The sequence below is a fragment of the Passer domesticus genome, chromosome 4, assembly GCF_036417665.1.
Source record: "Passer domesticus isolate bPasDom1 chromosome 4, bPasDom1.hap1, whole genome shotgun sequence".
Classification (NCBI taxonomy): domain Eukaryota; kingdom Metazoa; phylum Chordata; class Aves; order Passeriformes; family Passeridae; genus Passer; species Passer domesticus.
Window position 1 is genome coordinate 12,966,999 of NC_087477.1, and position 15,049 is coordinate 12,982,047.

The following is a 15,049-nucleotide window of genomic DNA, read 5'->3' on the forward strand; positions in this document are numbered from 1 at the left end:
GTAAGTAAACATGGCTCACCAATGAAACATCCAAGAAAAATGATGACTCAAACTCAGAAAAATCCCATTATTGATTCCATCTCCCCATGCTAGAAGCATTCCCACGGTATTGAGTTACTGCTCCTGTCAACGAGCGATATTGCAAAACCATGAATGGAGATGCAGGACTGGGAAACTCAGTTATGTTTCTATCAGCAGCAGAAATCAAAGGTTACAGGAGTCTGAGGGCTCCTGGGGATCCCACATGTTGCCACAGGCTGGCCCTACTTACAACTCCTGATCCAAGGCCTAGAGCACAGCACAGAAGAGACAATCCTTAGCCCTAAGGCATATTTTCCATGGCTGGGGTGACACACATGCCACCAAAAGCCATGGGAACTACAGCTATCCTTCCCTAGGATGCCGACAGTGTTTTCCCATTGCATCCCGTCCCCACACTTACCTGGAAGCCAAGTTTTAAACAGCAATCACATTGTACATTCTACTCCTTGTGAAGGTATTATAAATACGAACATGAAAGCCTGGAAATATACCTAAAAGCATTTACCAAACATTATTTTTTATCCTCTTGCAGTGTATCAGCGTCAAGAGATGACACGACACACTTTGCTGGCAGTCTGTACCTTGTGGTATCTTCAGAACTGGTAAAACAATAATCACTTCTCAAAAACCTATTATGCAACTCCCCTTTTCAACATAAGCACCTTCCACAAGAGCTGGAAAATATACGTACAGGACCTGCCAAGCCATAGCGATATGAAACACATGATGCTATTAGAGCAATGCCAATTAAGTGACATTTTTACTGGGAAAAATTGCATTGACCTTCTATTGAACTTCTGGCAGGAACCTGCAGCCTCATCATTTCATACCCTGGCCAGACAGAAGCGGGGAGCCTAGGTTTGAATTCCGCAGGAACAAGGGCAATAGGTTACAGCATTCTGTAAGCCAATTAACCATGAGCCCAATTCCCATTTGGCAGACTGGGACTGGGGAATAGGTGGGTGCCCGGTGCCACCAGCAGGACATCAGCACACAGCCACCCAAGCTCAGCTCCAGCCTCTCTCCCAGACAGTCCCCCACTCCAACTGCCCTCAGCAGTGACCTCCCCCAGCACAGCAGCTATTTCCCCCAGGACACTTGCCTGTTCCAGTGGGAATTTCTGATTCAGCTCATCTCCCAAAGCAGCAGGCAGTGCCCAGGCACAGAAGTCTTTACAAGTGTCAGGACGCCAAGGTGGTGCTCAGCTGGAAGCCAGCTAGTAACAACTACAGCTCAGGGATTCTTCCTACTAACTCCCAGCCACAATCCAGCTGTCAACTCCCAGAACAAATCAGTGGCCAAAATAAATAAAAAGGATCAACGTCCAATGCAACTGCCTTCTGTTTCTGCACACCAGGAGTATGAAAAAGAATTGTCATGTGTCCTGACAGAAAAGAGGAAAGAAAAGCCTAGAAACACAGAATGATGCACTTCACTAAGATGGTTAACAATATAAAACCATTTTGTACCTCTGTCTTAAGTCCTTCTTCTTAGGATTTGCCTCCATTAAACACGACTGTTTCGGTGTCTGAGCTGGCATGCAACATCCTTGCAGGATGGTGGTAAAAAGGAAAATTCAAATTTGCTAAAAAACCCCAAAACATAACACAACCCCCAACCAAACACCATAAAATAATCACTGAATTGAAGCCATTCCTTTCAGCCAAAAAGCCCCAAAAACAAAAATATGGAGAAGAGCCAGATGCAGAGTGGCATTATAGTAGTGAAACCAACTACGCATTGTAAAGGGTTCTCTTACTGGAGCACAGCAAGAGAAAGTTAATGTTTAACTTCTTGGTATGCCTTTAACTTTAGGAGTAGCTGTTGGAGTAGGTTTAATGACCTCCATGTGGGGGTTTTCAAATGAAAGAGGAAGTGTGAGTTTTAAAGGGTTACAGAAAATCAAGCACGCTCCTGGACAGTCAGACTGTTGGAGCAGTTTTTAGCGGACCAAAACATTTCTAAATCATGATTTATTTGTTTTAAGGAAGTATTTTTCCATTCACACAGAAGGACCAAGCAGGACCTACAACAAGTGTGACTACACAAAAAATAAATGTGACTACACAGAAAATCATGATGTACAGAAGAAAAAAAAAAAAGAGGGAGGATCTTCCCCCCCTTCTTCACAAAGCTGTGATACTTGAAGGTTGGGCAATGTGGAAATTAACTGAATGACTTGGAAATAAGTGTAGCGCTGGCTGACTTGTAGAATACTAATTTAAACATTAAGACTTAATGTCATTTATATAAACATCAATCTTAAATTATTTTAGATAAATTCCAAGTAATAATTGGTGTAACAGTCAATTACAGTCCTAGAACACGTACCCAAGATTACATTTAGATTTGTTGCCAATCCTTAATAACCTGCTAATCACTGCTAATAGAACTTTTTGGCATGTTTGAGGCTTTTTTCCTGCTTTACACTCCTGGCTGCCTACCTGCTATTTCTGAAACTCAGAAATAGCTCTTTTCAAGCCAGCAATACCATTATCCACATTTTCCTCCATCACAGAGAGATCCAGAAGCAGAAGAGCCTCTCACTCACCTCCATCCAGCACAGCCTGAATGCAAACTACTCCCACGTTTATCACTACTCAAAAGATTAAACAGTTCTTAGGCACTTACACAGAAGGATACAGTCCTTTTTATTCACTAACCAAGAGCACTCCTGATTTCAAAAGCAGCAAAGGAAGTTTGACAGAGCTTGCGTTCAGAGATGCAATTGGCTCTTTTAAGTTCCTCCCTTCTGTACAGCCTTTCTTTAGATCTGCTAAGGTTTGCTGAGTTTACCTGGGCAGTTTGAGCAGGACCTCTGCCGGGAAAGGTGCCCTTCATCCCAAACAGAAGTGCTCCTCTGACAGCAAAGGAGCCATCTCCGAGCTGCTGATCTCTCACCTTACCCAAAGGGCTCAAATTACTCATTACCATTTCACAGAGACAGCATAGGTTAAAGGAACAGGCTGCCACCTCTGCAAGCCCAAATCTGGGAGCTAATTAGCAATGAAATTACTATACCCAAATGGAAAGCTAATGTGTGCATCCCAGGAATATTATTATTTTTTAAAACGGGGAAATGTGATATTTTCATGTAATTCAGCAAGCCATGCAAACTACCAATTGCCAGAGTTGTGGTGCACACACACTGACTTATTTTTTCACCTTGCTTCAGTATTGTCCCCCTCCCTTTACTGCACCTCATTAGACAAAACTACTTATTTTAGAAGGAAGAACACAAACTCTGCTCTTGGAGCTGTAAACTCTCTGAAATTTCACATTAGTGTCTGAGCCAAAAGGCAAAACCACCATTTTTTAATTTTTTTTTTTTTCCAAAAGAAAGATGTATTTAATCAGCACCTAAACTTGCATTAAAAGCTGCAGATCTGATGCAGTTTTCACATAGGTAAAGGGACCCTGACCAGTTTTCAGTTACATACAGCACCACCCATGCCAGGCTCCAGAGCCAGCTTCTTTTCTCCCACTAAGGCATATTTGACCTCAGCTATCCCACCTGAGGTCAAAACACTGGCACCATGAGCAGGGCAGTGCCACCTCAGGAGCCAATCCCACCCTACCATGCCCAACTGCAGTTTGCACCAGAGATAAACATAAACAGGGTGTTTACTCCTCTCAAGATCAGATGTAGGAAGAGACACGTGGTTGAAAGCATAGCAAGAGAAATGCTGAGGGAAGCTGCAGAAGAACAGGTCATGGAGAGCACCACAAACTACCTCTGGGGAAAAACCAAAAAGCCAACATAAGCAGCTGCTGACTATGCTTTACTACTGCTCTCAATAGAAAGGAAGCATTAAAACAGGGAAAGAAATGACCACTGATCAAAGATTATTACCTTGACATTACCCAAATCAGTGCCACTCCAGCCCTGCCCACTCCAAGCCCCATTGACATGAATGCACTTTGTGTGCAGCTCTGTTTGCTTTAGCTGCTATTAAAAACTGTTTTACAAGGAAAACGTGATACCCATCCTCCAGAGGCTTGTGAACACCTCAGTTATACAAACACAGAGCCAAGCCCTACAACCCAGATTGCCCAACCAAAGGCCCTGCAAGCAAAGCCTTTTATCAAGCCCCAGATAGCCAGGAGTGACTAACAGAAGTAGTGACTAACTTGCAGCTAGGTATAATGCTGAAAGACAAAATACTTCAAGACAAAGAGAAGGTTTCACTAATGCGGAGTACAGGATGATTCTATGCTAAAAATATTCTATTCTATTCTATTAATTATTATTAATTATTATTAATAATATTCTATTCTATTTGGGTACTCAACCCAAATCTTAGCTGTGCCAGCCAAATACATGCAGTTTATAATAAAGAAAATGCAAATACACACACACACAAACTTGCATGAAATGCATTGATTCCAAACCAAAGGAGTGACCAAAGAAAAACTCTTCCCTTTTACACATCCCTCAACATGTCTAATTTTTCACATTCCCCACGAACATTTTAAGATTTAATAGCACTCCACATCAGCATTTTTTTGCCGAGCACCAAGAAATGCTACCTGTGTGAGGAAATGCACTGACCAAATCATGTCTGACAGCAAATCTCAGAAAATAATTTTATCATGGAGACAGGAAGATTTTAATTAGTAGCATAACAGATGACAGTAAGAAAGACCATGATCTTCGGGCAAAAACTTGCCTCCTCACCATTCCTTTAAGCTGGGAAATAAAACATGTTCTTAGCCCATAATACTGTTTGCTGTGCTGTACATATTCCACAGACAATCCAAAATACCCTAATCCTTTAGGACATTACAACATTACAGTCAGTATTACACAAGCTGACTTGAGGCAGCAAACTGCAGTTTAAGATTAGGAAGCACTAGGTGCTAAGTGACCTGCATGCTGAAAAGCAGCAAAAAAGCACCAGAAATGCAGAAACTTGCAGTGTCTCGCATCAACAAATCAGGAAACCATCTGGGAAGAGACTCTGGTACCAGGCATTGTACAGCCTTTGGGTTTATGCCTTTAAATTTTCTCTATCACTCATCCTGTTACAAATTGCTGAGGCACAGTGTGTGCTGTGATTGCTAGTCTGCGTTGCAATGTTTTAGATGAGTGGTGTGATTTGGCTTCCAACCACAGCCTCCTTTTTTCATCTAAAGGAATAAATTAAGAAATTAGTAAGACACGTGTATCAACAAGAGCAGGCTTTAGCATTTGCTTTGTACAGTCTCCCAAACAACATCTCCTATCCAATGACTGAAGCGCTTCAATGAGGACAAGAACATCTCATCCACAGTCAAAAGAGGAAGATTTACAGGCATTACAATCCTCTGTCAGACTTACTGTGTCAGCTATGCAAACAGCAAAGGAGCTATTAAGAGGTAGTCAAAAGGATATGCAATTTATGAAACCACTTTTAGTAACCCCTTACTGTACGTGCAACAGGTTTTATCAAACATAGAAGGGTTTTACCTAAGCTTTTGTACTCAACCATAGTAGAAAGGATTTTAGAAATCCTCACTTCACAGGTAGCATGGCAGAAAAGGCACTTCTTCAAAATAAAGGTTCTACAGTTTATACACAAAATATTTTCACAAAGCATGCCTTGAGAAGTTACATGGGAATACAACTCTTATGAAAGGCATTCTGTCCTATTAAAATAACTTTAAGCAAGTGGCCAAAGTCTAACCGTCCTGGTAACACTTCACCACTGGCTTTTGGATAGATGTGCTCTGTGATTCTTCATGGTTACAGAAAACTGTCCCAAACTTCTGAAAAGACTGATCATATCTAAAAAGATTAAATACTTACAAATATTACCTTTTTATAAAGATTGTGTTCTAAATATACTCAGGATTTCCAAATCTACTAATACCAATAATATGATATTTTTATCAAGTCCCTTATAAACGTGCATGCTTTGGGGTCATAATGCTGCAGTAGTGACTGTATCAGCCAAAATCTGATTTCCCTGAGAGTAAAGGATTCAAGTCTAATTAAATATTTTCATAAGGTGAACTCCGTTCCAACAGGACCAAGGACCTTCCACTGCACGTGACCTACATTCCTTAACACCCCACGCACTAACACTGTGAAACAGTAAAAATCATCAACTTTACTAAAGGTCGGTATTGTACTAGCATCCATATCCCAAGTTCAGCCCAACTAACTGCATGGAATTGAGTTCCACCAAGATTTTAAAACCTGTGAAACATTAACCTCTGTAGACCTACCAGGCAGGATAATCAAAACAAATCAAAAGACGTTCTTGGGTCATTTTAATAACCCAAATAAAAGCAAATAGAGCAAGAACAGCCATTCCTTTTTGTCTTGTTTTGCACCGGGCATCTCAAACAGGGCATTTCAAGATGTCTACAATCTGTAACACTTTACATAGTGAGGATTAGCAAAGCCAAGCACTCGCACACTGCTCCAAAACCCGCGAGTGTTCCACCGAGGACAGCCTGGCTCGGCGTGCCCGCAGCTCGGGTTTCTCCGCATTGGCGCTCTCCGTTTCGCAGCTCTGCTCCTTGCTGCCCGTGGTTATCCACCCCTGGCACCTTGGAAAGACAACTGCTGCCTGCACACAGCCAAGAGCCATCTGTTTGCAAGTGAGACACGCACGCGCCTGGTGGAGAGTTTTGTCTGCTTCATCCAGCACAACAGGAGAATCTTTCCAGACAAATTACACCTCTTCCTTCACAGCGGAACTTGCACAAGACATGGTGTTTTGGCAAGAACGTTAAAGTCCCTTGAGGAAGTCCCTCACCTCCTGGAGAGCTTCCCTCCAAGTACCCAGACCAGAAACCCTAAATTTCTCCCCCTGCTGCAGCCATTTTGCACCAGAAAGAATCAGAAATATTGCCGTGACATCAGGGCTGGGGGTATCAACAGAGAGAAGCCAACAGTTTATTCCACATTTCCAGGGGACACCAGCATTGGTGACGATGGTTTTTACCAGCCCTGCTCCTGCTGTGTGACCACCATGCCCTGAAGAGCCCAGGAACAGAATAACTCACCACAGGACTAAGTGCTGAAAATAAAAGGAAACTTGCTACCTGCGGAGAGGACAAGGCATAAGTGCCACAGGAACTGATGGAGACAAAGATGCCTCCACTGAAGGGTCAAAGCTGCCCATGGTGCCTTTGGTCTCACACTGGCATCAAAAGACAGGCTGAAACAGCAAGCTGAATGAAGTGCTAAAAAGATGGAAAAATGAAAAAAAAAAAAAAAACCTCACTCTGATTTTGAATACTTGAATTAATGCCTGGATCTCCTTTGCTATAATGACCCTCTGAAGAAGGGGCTGGAAGAAATTGCAGTGCACTTTGCTGTGAGTCTAATTCATTGGTACCTGTAGTTATGTGCTACCATCACCCAAGCATGAATTTTGGCTCATGAACAAGCCTCAGGGCCTGAGACAACATTAGTTTTAAACTGAAACCCATTTTACTGGGATTTTCACTTAACTTCAGTAATTATTGGGGGGATGCTTTGGTTTTCACTCCAGCTGGCTTCAGCTTGGTACAAGCTCTCCCTGGTCACGCCATCACATGACACCCAGAAGCACTCAATGAATTTCTTTGTTCCGTTTCTGACTTCATCCTATAGCAAATAAGCACATTTTAACGAGCCACACAAACACAATCACAAAGGAAACTATCACAGGTTTGTTTCAGCAGTGGGAAATACAACCTGGAATAAAGTGAAAACACTGCATTTCATCATGTTTTGCTCTTATTCAGCTCTATTAAAATAATTGCAGCAACACCACACATGCAAAAAACATTTAGCTTCATCAGTCTGTTAATTAATAGCTTCTGTTTTGAAATTCACAGGTCGGTTTTCTTCAAATTCAGTTGTTGTCTGTTGTTTTCAGATTTGTATTTTCAGTGCCTGCTTTGAACTATCTCCTAGTATAATCTGGACCTAGATTAAGGATAAAAGCATAGTTTAACAGTTTTTCTGTAGTTTAATCCTGAGATTCTGATTTTAAGAGCAAGACCACATCACTTACCAGAGCTACAGGTGACAGAAATCAACTTGGGAATATTTTAGAAGGTGCAAAATACACTCCAGTAAGGGTTGGGGCTTTTTTTTTTTTTTTGGTAGCTGTATAAAAATTTTTAAACACACATAAGCTTCCTGCAAATTTCTAGCACCAGTAGTTGAGTAAGACTAGAGTATAATTCAAAATCTAAAGACAGGGTTTGCAGATTTTCAAAGATGGTCTAAGACTTAAGTACAATCTGTTAATTCACAAACCTTAGGGAAAAGAGAAAATAAATCCAAAGGCTACAAGGGGTCAAGACAAAGATGGTTCCCATCTCCAAGACTACAATTCCCAGAATGATCTGAGCATAAAACCAAAACAAATGAACAATAACCCATCCAGGCACACCCCGAGTGGTTCTACACATGCACATGTCTGTTCCTACCCCCCAAAATGGCACCTGCCACGTATTCCTCCACCTCTGGAAAGCAACTAAAACTTTAACATGAACACTACGTAGTAATAAACACCTGATAGGGGGTTTAAAACAGAAATAACTTTATAGCCTATATCTGTAGTTATTTCACTAGTAAGCAGTTTAAGGCAAGACTGATTGTCTAATAAAAGTATAGCCTGAGATAAAATGATTCGGAATACTCCAATCCTCACATGTAATTCCATGAAAATAAAGCTAATTGATAAACAAGCAAAATAATTGCCAAAGCGTCACAAAGCACAATAATTAATAACTTATCATTAGGAGTGGCTAAAGAAATATGACAGCTTCACTCCTATATTTTACACACTCAGATCTGTTGTTCAAGATTTTCAACTTGAAAAAAAAAAAAAAACTCAGATAACCATCAACCGTCCTTGGGCAAGTTTCCACACAAGTCCTCACAAGACTGACACCAACAGCTCCCATTTCCTTTTAGCCTCACAAGTCATGGACACCCCAAGCACTAGACTGGCCTATCCAGACATGTCACTGAAATACTACAAGTGGAATTTTCCACTCTGTGCTGCTGGGAAGCAAAATATGTGTGGACAAAGCTTCACACGAGCGTTTTAAGCTTGATTAAAGTTATGTTCCCAGGGACCAAACTCCACACACATCACCACACACCCCTCAAAGATCAGTTTTGGGAAATAATGTTCTTCTGAGGACCAGCAATGCTTCATCAGGGGTGTAGTTCTCCAGCAATACTTTGCTGCCATTTACAGTGCATTGATGTACAGGTTTGAACTGAGCTATGGTGACTTTGGACCACACCGAACCCAGCAACCAAGAACACTCCTGAGAAGGGTCCTGCTGCAAGGTCCACCTCAGCACACCATGCTGTTAGAAAGAAGTACCTCTGAGCAGATTTTTGCATGATGAACAATTGGCACAAGTGGCCTCCCAAGGAAACCTAGAAAACATAAAAGCCAGTTCCTAGCAAACAGCAGCTACGCTCTCTAACAAATATCTCGTTTTAAAAAGCACTAGCACTTATAAATCTGGAGCAGCCACTACAGGAAGCACTAGCACAGCTGTGGGGTAGCAGGCTCTGCTGCCACCTCACCTCACAGGCAAGCTGTGCTTCTGGTGTTGAGAGCAGCACACCAGGCACAACTCCTGCTCCTCACCCCCACTTCATTCAGGGAGAGATGCTCCTTTCATCTCACTTGCAGTGTCAGCCAGAAAACCTCACTCCGCAGGGTCAACCAGACCTCACTTGGCCTCAAATTTGAGTATTTCCCAGCTGAAGCATTAAACTGAGAAGGCAACAATGATGTCCTGAAAATAAAGCTAAGAGGAAGTAATTAAGTAACTCACAAGTACTGGCCATGTGTTTTCTTGAGGCCTTCTTGTTTCTCTTTTTGTTTGCTTTGTGCTAGCTTTTTTGTGCCTTTTTTTTTTTAAAGCTAGTACTTAATTTTTGTTCAAAGTTCTTTCAATACTTCTAAAAACGTGTATTCCATTAAGTGGTATTCCTGGCATTAAAGAACCTTATTCATTTGACTTAAGTAAAATAAGTTTCAAATCAGACGGGGGCTGCAGAAAAAACCCAAAACAAATCAAATACAAAATACGTAACTGCATTTCAATCGAAAATCCTGTATGTCTAAATTTAATGTTGGAAGTTTTGGTTACACTTATGCGCTCCATCTTCAGGTATAACAAATAAATAACTTTTTCCAGACTGGTGGTGAAAATAATTTCTCTAATGGAATATAGTCTTAAATTAAGAAACTTGGAAGGTCCTCCAACTACAACATTCACACTGTCACCTCCCTCTAAGTACGGTGAGATACAGCCTTAATATTTGAAATTTTTTTTAAAGCATGCTGTTTCTGCAGGGCATCAAGGCTCACTTCTTTGAGTCAGCTCAGAATCAGAAGCTGACTCAAGACTTCCCATTAACTCTCCCTTTAGTTACTGAGTAAGAAGGGAAAATAGTCTTAAGTTGCTTATTTTTTGTGAAGATGAACCATCCATTCACAGGAGGAAAGAACAGCACAGAGCAAAGAAGAAAGCTATGCTTGTTTCCCTATACAAATAATATTATGGGCATGACAAACCAGTTTATAGGCACAGTTTGGGCTACAAACCATTTAAATGCTTTCTTCTTACATGGGATATCAGGACTTCACACCCTGAGCATTTTAACAGCCATACATCCAAGTGTCATAAAAGATGAAAAATAATTCATCAAATGTTCAAGAAACCTTATGTCACAAGTCTTGGAAATTGCCTCCCAGCAAAGCTGTCCTGGAGGAAGGACAGAGAATTCCATTAAATGCTTCCAGTGTATTTTACTTCCCGGAAAACAGGGAAAAGTGGCCTCTACAATACCTATTCACAAACACTTAAACCTGTATCAGAAATTCAGTTTTCAGCCCAAAGATACTTTCTAAAACAACAATAAGAAGTCAATCCATGCTGAAATTTTTCTGAGGACTAGAAATACCAACAAAGGAGGTGAATGATGTCAAATGCTTCTCATGTGTCGACATTTCTCAAACACACTTCTGTTCTCTTCACAAATATGACTTTGTAATCATCAAACAGAAATAAAAATATTTGTTGAAAGTCTAGAGCTGGAGGAAAAAAGTTATTTCATTTGCTAATCATCCCACAAATTCGATCTCACCACAAACAACCCAATGGGCTTTAATACTGCAGTGGGATTTCTGTTGTGAGTGAAAGACAAGAGACTTGACCCATAAGGAATAAACCGAGGTAAATTCTTGTACTGTTCTGAAGAGAGCAACCTGGCTAAAACAGCAATGTGGACAAAAAGCATTTGAAAGGGCCCAAAGTGGAAAAAAGCAGGATAGCTACACAGGGGCAACAAACTCTAGGCAGTTTAAGTCAAAACTAACTATCTCACGCTAAAGAGCATCAATCAGAATATAACCAAGTCAGGACAGACATTGTTACACTCAATTATGAGAGAACACTTTTCAAGCAGTAGGAAGAGGACTCCAGCAGACCATGTCCTCTGTGCAAGTCTCAACAGGTGCAGGGAAGGCCCCCCACACTCACACAGCCATGCCAGCGAGACACGGCAGCCACGCACCCAGCTGCAACTGCCACAATTCCATCCACCCAAACCAGCCTACTGCTCCATCAGCACTTACTCAGCAAGCCACCTCCCCTCCAATTCACTCGCACCGGCAAGGAGAGGACTCGGAGCTCAGGTGACATCACCCTCCAGGAGAAGGATGCAGGATCATTTCAGATGTCCTCTCCTCCAGTCCTGGTTAATCCCACAGGTTCCTCCACCCAAATCCTGCTTTAGAGCAACCCAAATGTTTAGAAGCACCCTAAGCAAACGAAATCTCCTGTTTACAAAACACTGGCATGATTCTCACCTCTGAGTCTCAATATTTAACAGACACATCACAAGACAAATATTTTCTTTTCTCGGGTTCTATAAAGAGCTTCTGTTAACAGGAAACACGCAAAAAAAAAAAGGAAAAATAAATCACAAGTATTTTGTGCTAAATACTCATTTCCCTGTACTTCAACTGAAATATTTTCACAACAGCATGAAATCTGCCTCGGAGCACAAGACTCCAGCACAAACTGGTTGGTCTTTTGGAAAAGAAAAGCCACTGCAGTATCCAGTGTTCGGCCTGGATCGATGACTGAAACACAGGAACTAAAACAAGGAAATGTGAAGCAAAGGTTAATTGCACACTAGGTAGTGTCAGTGCTTTAATACTGGCTCAGCTAAAAATCTAAGTGACCTTGTGTGATAATTGCTTGGAAAAGCAGGCAGCTTCAGATGAGAAACACCAATCGAGAAAATGTTGGCAATAGAAGTCTGGAAATAAGTAGCATCACGTGAATTATTCGCAAAACTAAGTAATTTGGTCGTAACACAAAAAAGGAATAAAAAAAATACTGATTTCAAGGTGTTTGCTTTTGGGGGAGGAGACCTTCAAGGATGCCTACTACTGGAGTTGCTCCCTGCTGTCCATCCCCCGGGAACTCTGAGGAGCACGCAAAACGGGCTGCGCAATTCCCAAAAATTCCCTGCTGTTCCACGACCAGGGCTCAAACGAGTATGTTATTTAGAGAATGAGAAACAAGATGCCACTTGATATCCGCTTAAACACCGCAACTTCGGCGATGTGTCGCCCGAAAAGTTCACGCTTCACCGTTTTCCTCCTTTTTGAGCCCAGCCGGGAGGCGCAGCAGCAATTACGCAACGCTCTTCCTCCAGAGGCGGCTGGGGTGGAAGCGGAGGGAAGATCCAGGGAGGGCACTGCATCCCTGGGAGCCATCCCGGGTCTCCGATGTCCCTCACACCGCGTCCCCAAGCGGGCAGCCGGGAGGCAACCCAGCAAGGGGGGGGGGGGGGGTCTGCGCCCACACGCCGCGGCGCTACCCCCGCCGACAGCCCCTCACGGCGACACCGAGCAGTAAACGGGGACCCGCCAGGATTCGGTGCCCGGAAAGCGGCGGCTCCCCGCGCCCGCCACCGCCGGGCTCCCGCCCTCAGCGCCCCGCGCGCGCCCAGCCCCGCGCGCGCGCCTCCCCTCAGGGCTGCGGAGCCGCCTCGGAGGGACCCCGCGGGCGGGCGCCGCCTCGGCCCCCCCTGCTCCCGCTTCCCTCAGGACGCTCCGACTCCCTCAAGGAGCGGCGCCAGCACCTGCCGGGCTTCCCCGCACTGGCCGCTGCGGCGCCGGACGACGAGCACGCCGGAGCCCGCTTGATGAGTGCCCGCCTGCCGCGCCGCACAGGTACCTGCGCGCCGCCTCCGGGCCCCACTTGTCTCCCCGCCCCAGCGCCCCTCACGAAAAGGGCGGGAAGGGACGCGTCCTTCTGGCGCCCCTCAGGACATGGCGCTCCCCCACACGCCCCAGCTCCCTCCCCAGGTCACACCGTCCCCTCGCTCGGAGACACCGCATCGACGCTGCTCCCCTGCGGCTCCTTCTCTCGGCTCTCCACCTCAGCTCCCCACTTCTCACCCCGACTCCCACGGCTCTTTCCCTCAGCCCTCCAACCCTCATCCCCCTTCCATAGTTCTTCCCTCAGCCCCTCGACTCTCACCCCCCCCCGGGCCCCTCGAATGGCTCTCCCTCCTCCCGCTACCCCAGACCCTCCACCGCGGGCACCCTTCCCCTTGCAGGAAGGGGAGAGGGAGAAGGCAGACTGGGACAAGCAGCGAGGTGGAACGACATCCCCTCTCCACTTCCCCACCCATCCGCGCCGCAGCCGGGACCCCTCGGCCCCCTCGGTACCGCCGAGGCCCCTCACCGCTCTCCCTTCAGGGCCGCTCCTCCGCGTCGCTGCCTCTGGTAAGGAGCCGACGACCGCAGCTCCGCTCGGGGCTCTTGTCCTTCAGCCGGGTCCGCCCGGCCCGGGCTGCGGCGCTGCTGCGGCGCCGAGAGCGCCGGGCCCGCCGGTGCCTCCGCCCGGGCTCTGCTGCACCTGCTGCGGGGCTGGGCTGCCCTGCGAGCAGAGGAGGCTCCCTCGCTCCGTCCTCCCTCAACTTCGCATCACTCCGGGCTGCCCCCGCTCCGCCCCACCGCATGCACCGGCGCTGCCGCTCGCCCCCGCGCCCGGGGAAAGGCTCGGCTGCCCTCCCGCCCCATGCACTGCCCCGCTGCCGGGACAGCGGGCAGCTCCCGGCACAGGGCAGGGCCCCTGTGCCCGCCCCCGGCGGGCGGGACCGGGGCCGCTCCACCAACCAGCCCCAGTGCGGTGCTTCTCGGCTCCAGCCCTTCGCCGTGGGCAGGGTACCTTCTCCTGGACCAGGTTGCTCCGAGCCACTTTCAGCTGCTTAGGTAATGGAGCACCAGCTAGACGTAGTTATCACGATTTCGCTGCCCCGACAGTCTTTAAATACAGGCGCTAATTAGCCAGTAGGTTTTGTGCGTGCGTGATTTGGATGGATGTGGATTTGGGCTTTTCCCCGTGTTATTTGCTTGTTATCTAATAATGATATGTCAAAATATAATAAAGCTGTTATCTCATAGCTGATAGACAGTAAAATCATTTGAGACAACAAGATTTGCCCCTCACCTCTCACACACTCTAAAGTCCAAACTTTCCCTGTATCTTTTAACTTACACGTTCACTGGAGTTTTTGCAATGAGCTCTAAAGGACAAGAAGAGTCAGATTGTCTTCCTGATTTGACAGATCGAGTTACTCCTTTAATAAAAGTGAAGGTTTGAGTTTCATCGGACAAAACAAAAAAGTTAATGAAATTGGAATGATAGGTTAATGAATTAGCGTGATAAGAAAAATGAACATAAGCTTTAAATTTATCTCCATTTTAGTCCAGATGGCTTGCAAAAGAAAATGAAAACTTTCACTCAAGTTAATCAAATTTTTTGGGGCATATAGTATTCCTCTGTATTTGTTATAGAGCTTTTAAAGAGCTCTTCTCTTTCATACACATGGAACAAATCATTAAAGTTTCTCAAACCTCTAAAAGTGGCAATTGGTGCAGGTACCTGGGGAATTCTATTACAATTATTTGCCAGACCTTGGTAAAAAATTAAAGGTTTCTTCATGGAATGTTGTACTGAAGAT

The 15,049-nt window shown here is 44.8% G+C and overlaps 2 protein-coding genes across 11 annotated transcripts in view; one reads left to right on the forward strand and one right to left on the reverse strand.

Annotated features, from left to right (window-relative positions):
* The window catches only part of UGT8 (UDP glycosyltransferase 8), a 36,048-nt gene extending 21,671 nt beyond the window's left edge, over positions 1–14,377 (reverse strand). The window contains exons 1-2 of one of the 10 annotated variants that reach the window (XM_064416026.1): positions 13,768–14,114; positions 11,640–11,710 (exon numbers count right to left, since the gene is read on the reverse strand). In XM_064416026.1, coding sequence (XP_064272096.1) covers positions 11,640–11,706 — 67 coding nt within the window. In that variant the 5' untranslated portion in view covers positions 11,707–11,710; positions 13,768–14,114. Of the gene's footprint in view, positions 1–19; positions 39–1,144; positions 1,165–1,511; positions 1,570–7,488; positions 7,617–11,639; positions 11,711–13,159; positions 13,181–13,254; positions 13,327–13,767 lie in introns of those variants that run through there. The other 9 variants (XM_064416028.1, XM_064416027.1, XM_064416035.1 and 6 more) reach the window with 9 other exon arrangements.
* Positions 13,176–15,049, forward strand: part of ARSJ (arylsulfatase family member J) — a 152,606-nt gene continuing 150,732 nt past the window's right edge. Inside the window, exon 1 of the mRNA XM_064416019.1 lies at positions 13,176–13,250. The gene's annotated coding sequence lies outside the window, so the exon portion shown is untranslated. The remainder of the gene's footprint in view (positions 13,251–15,049) is intronic.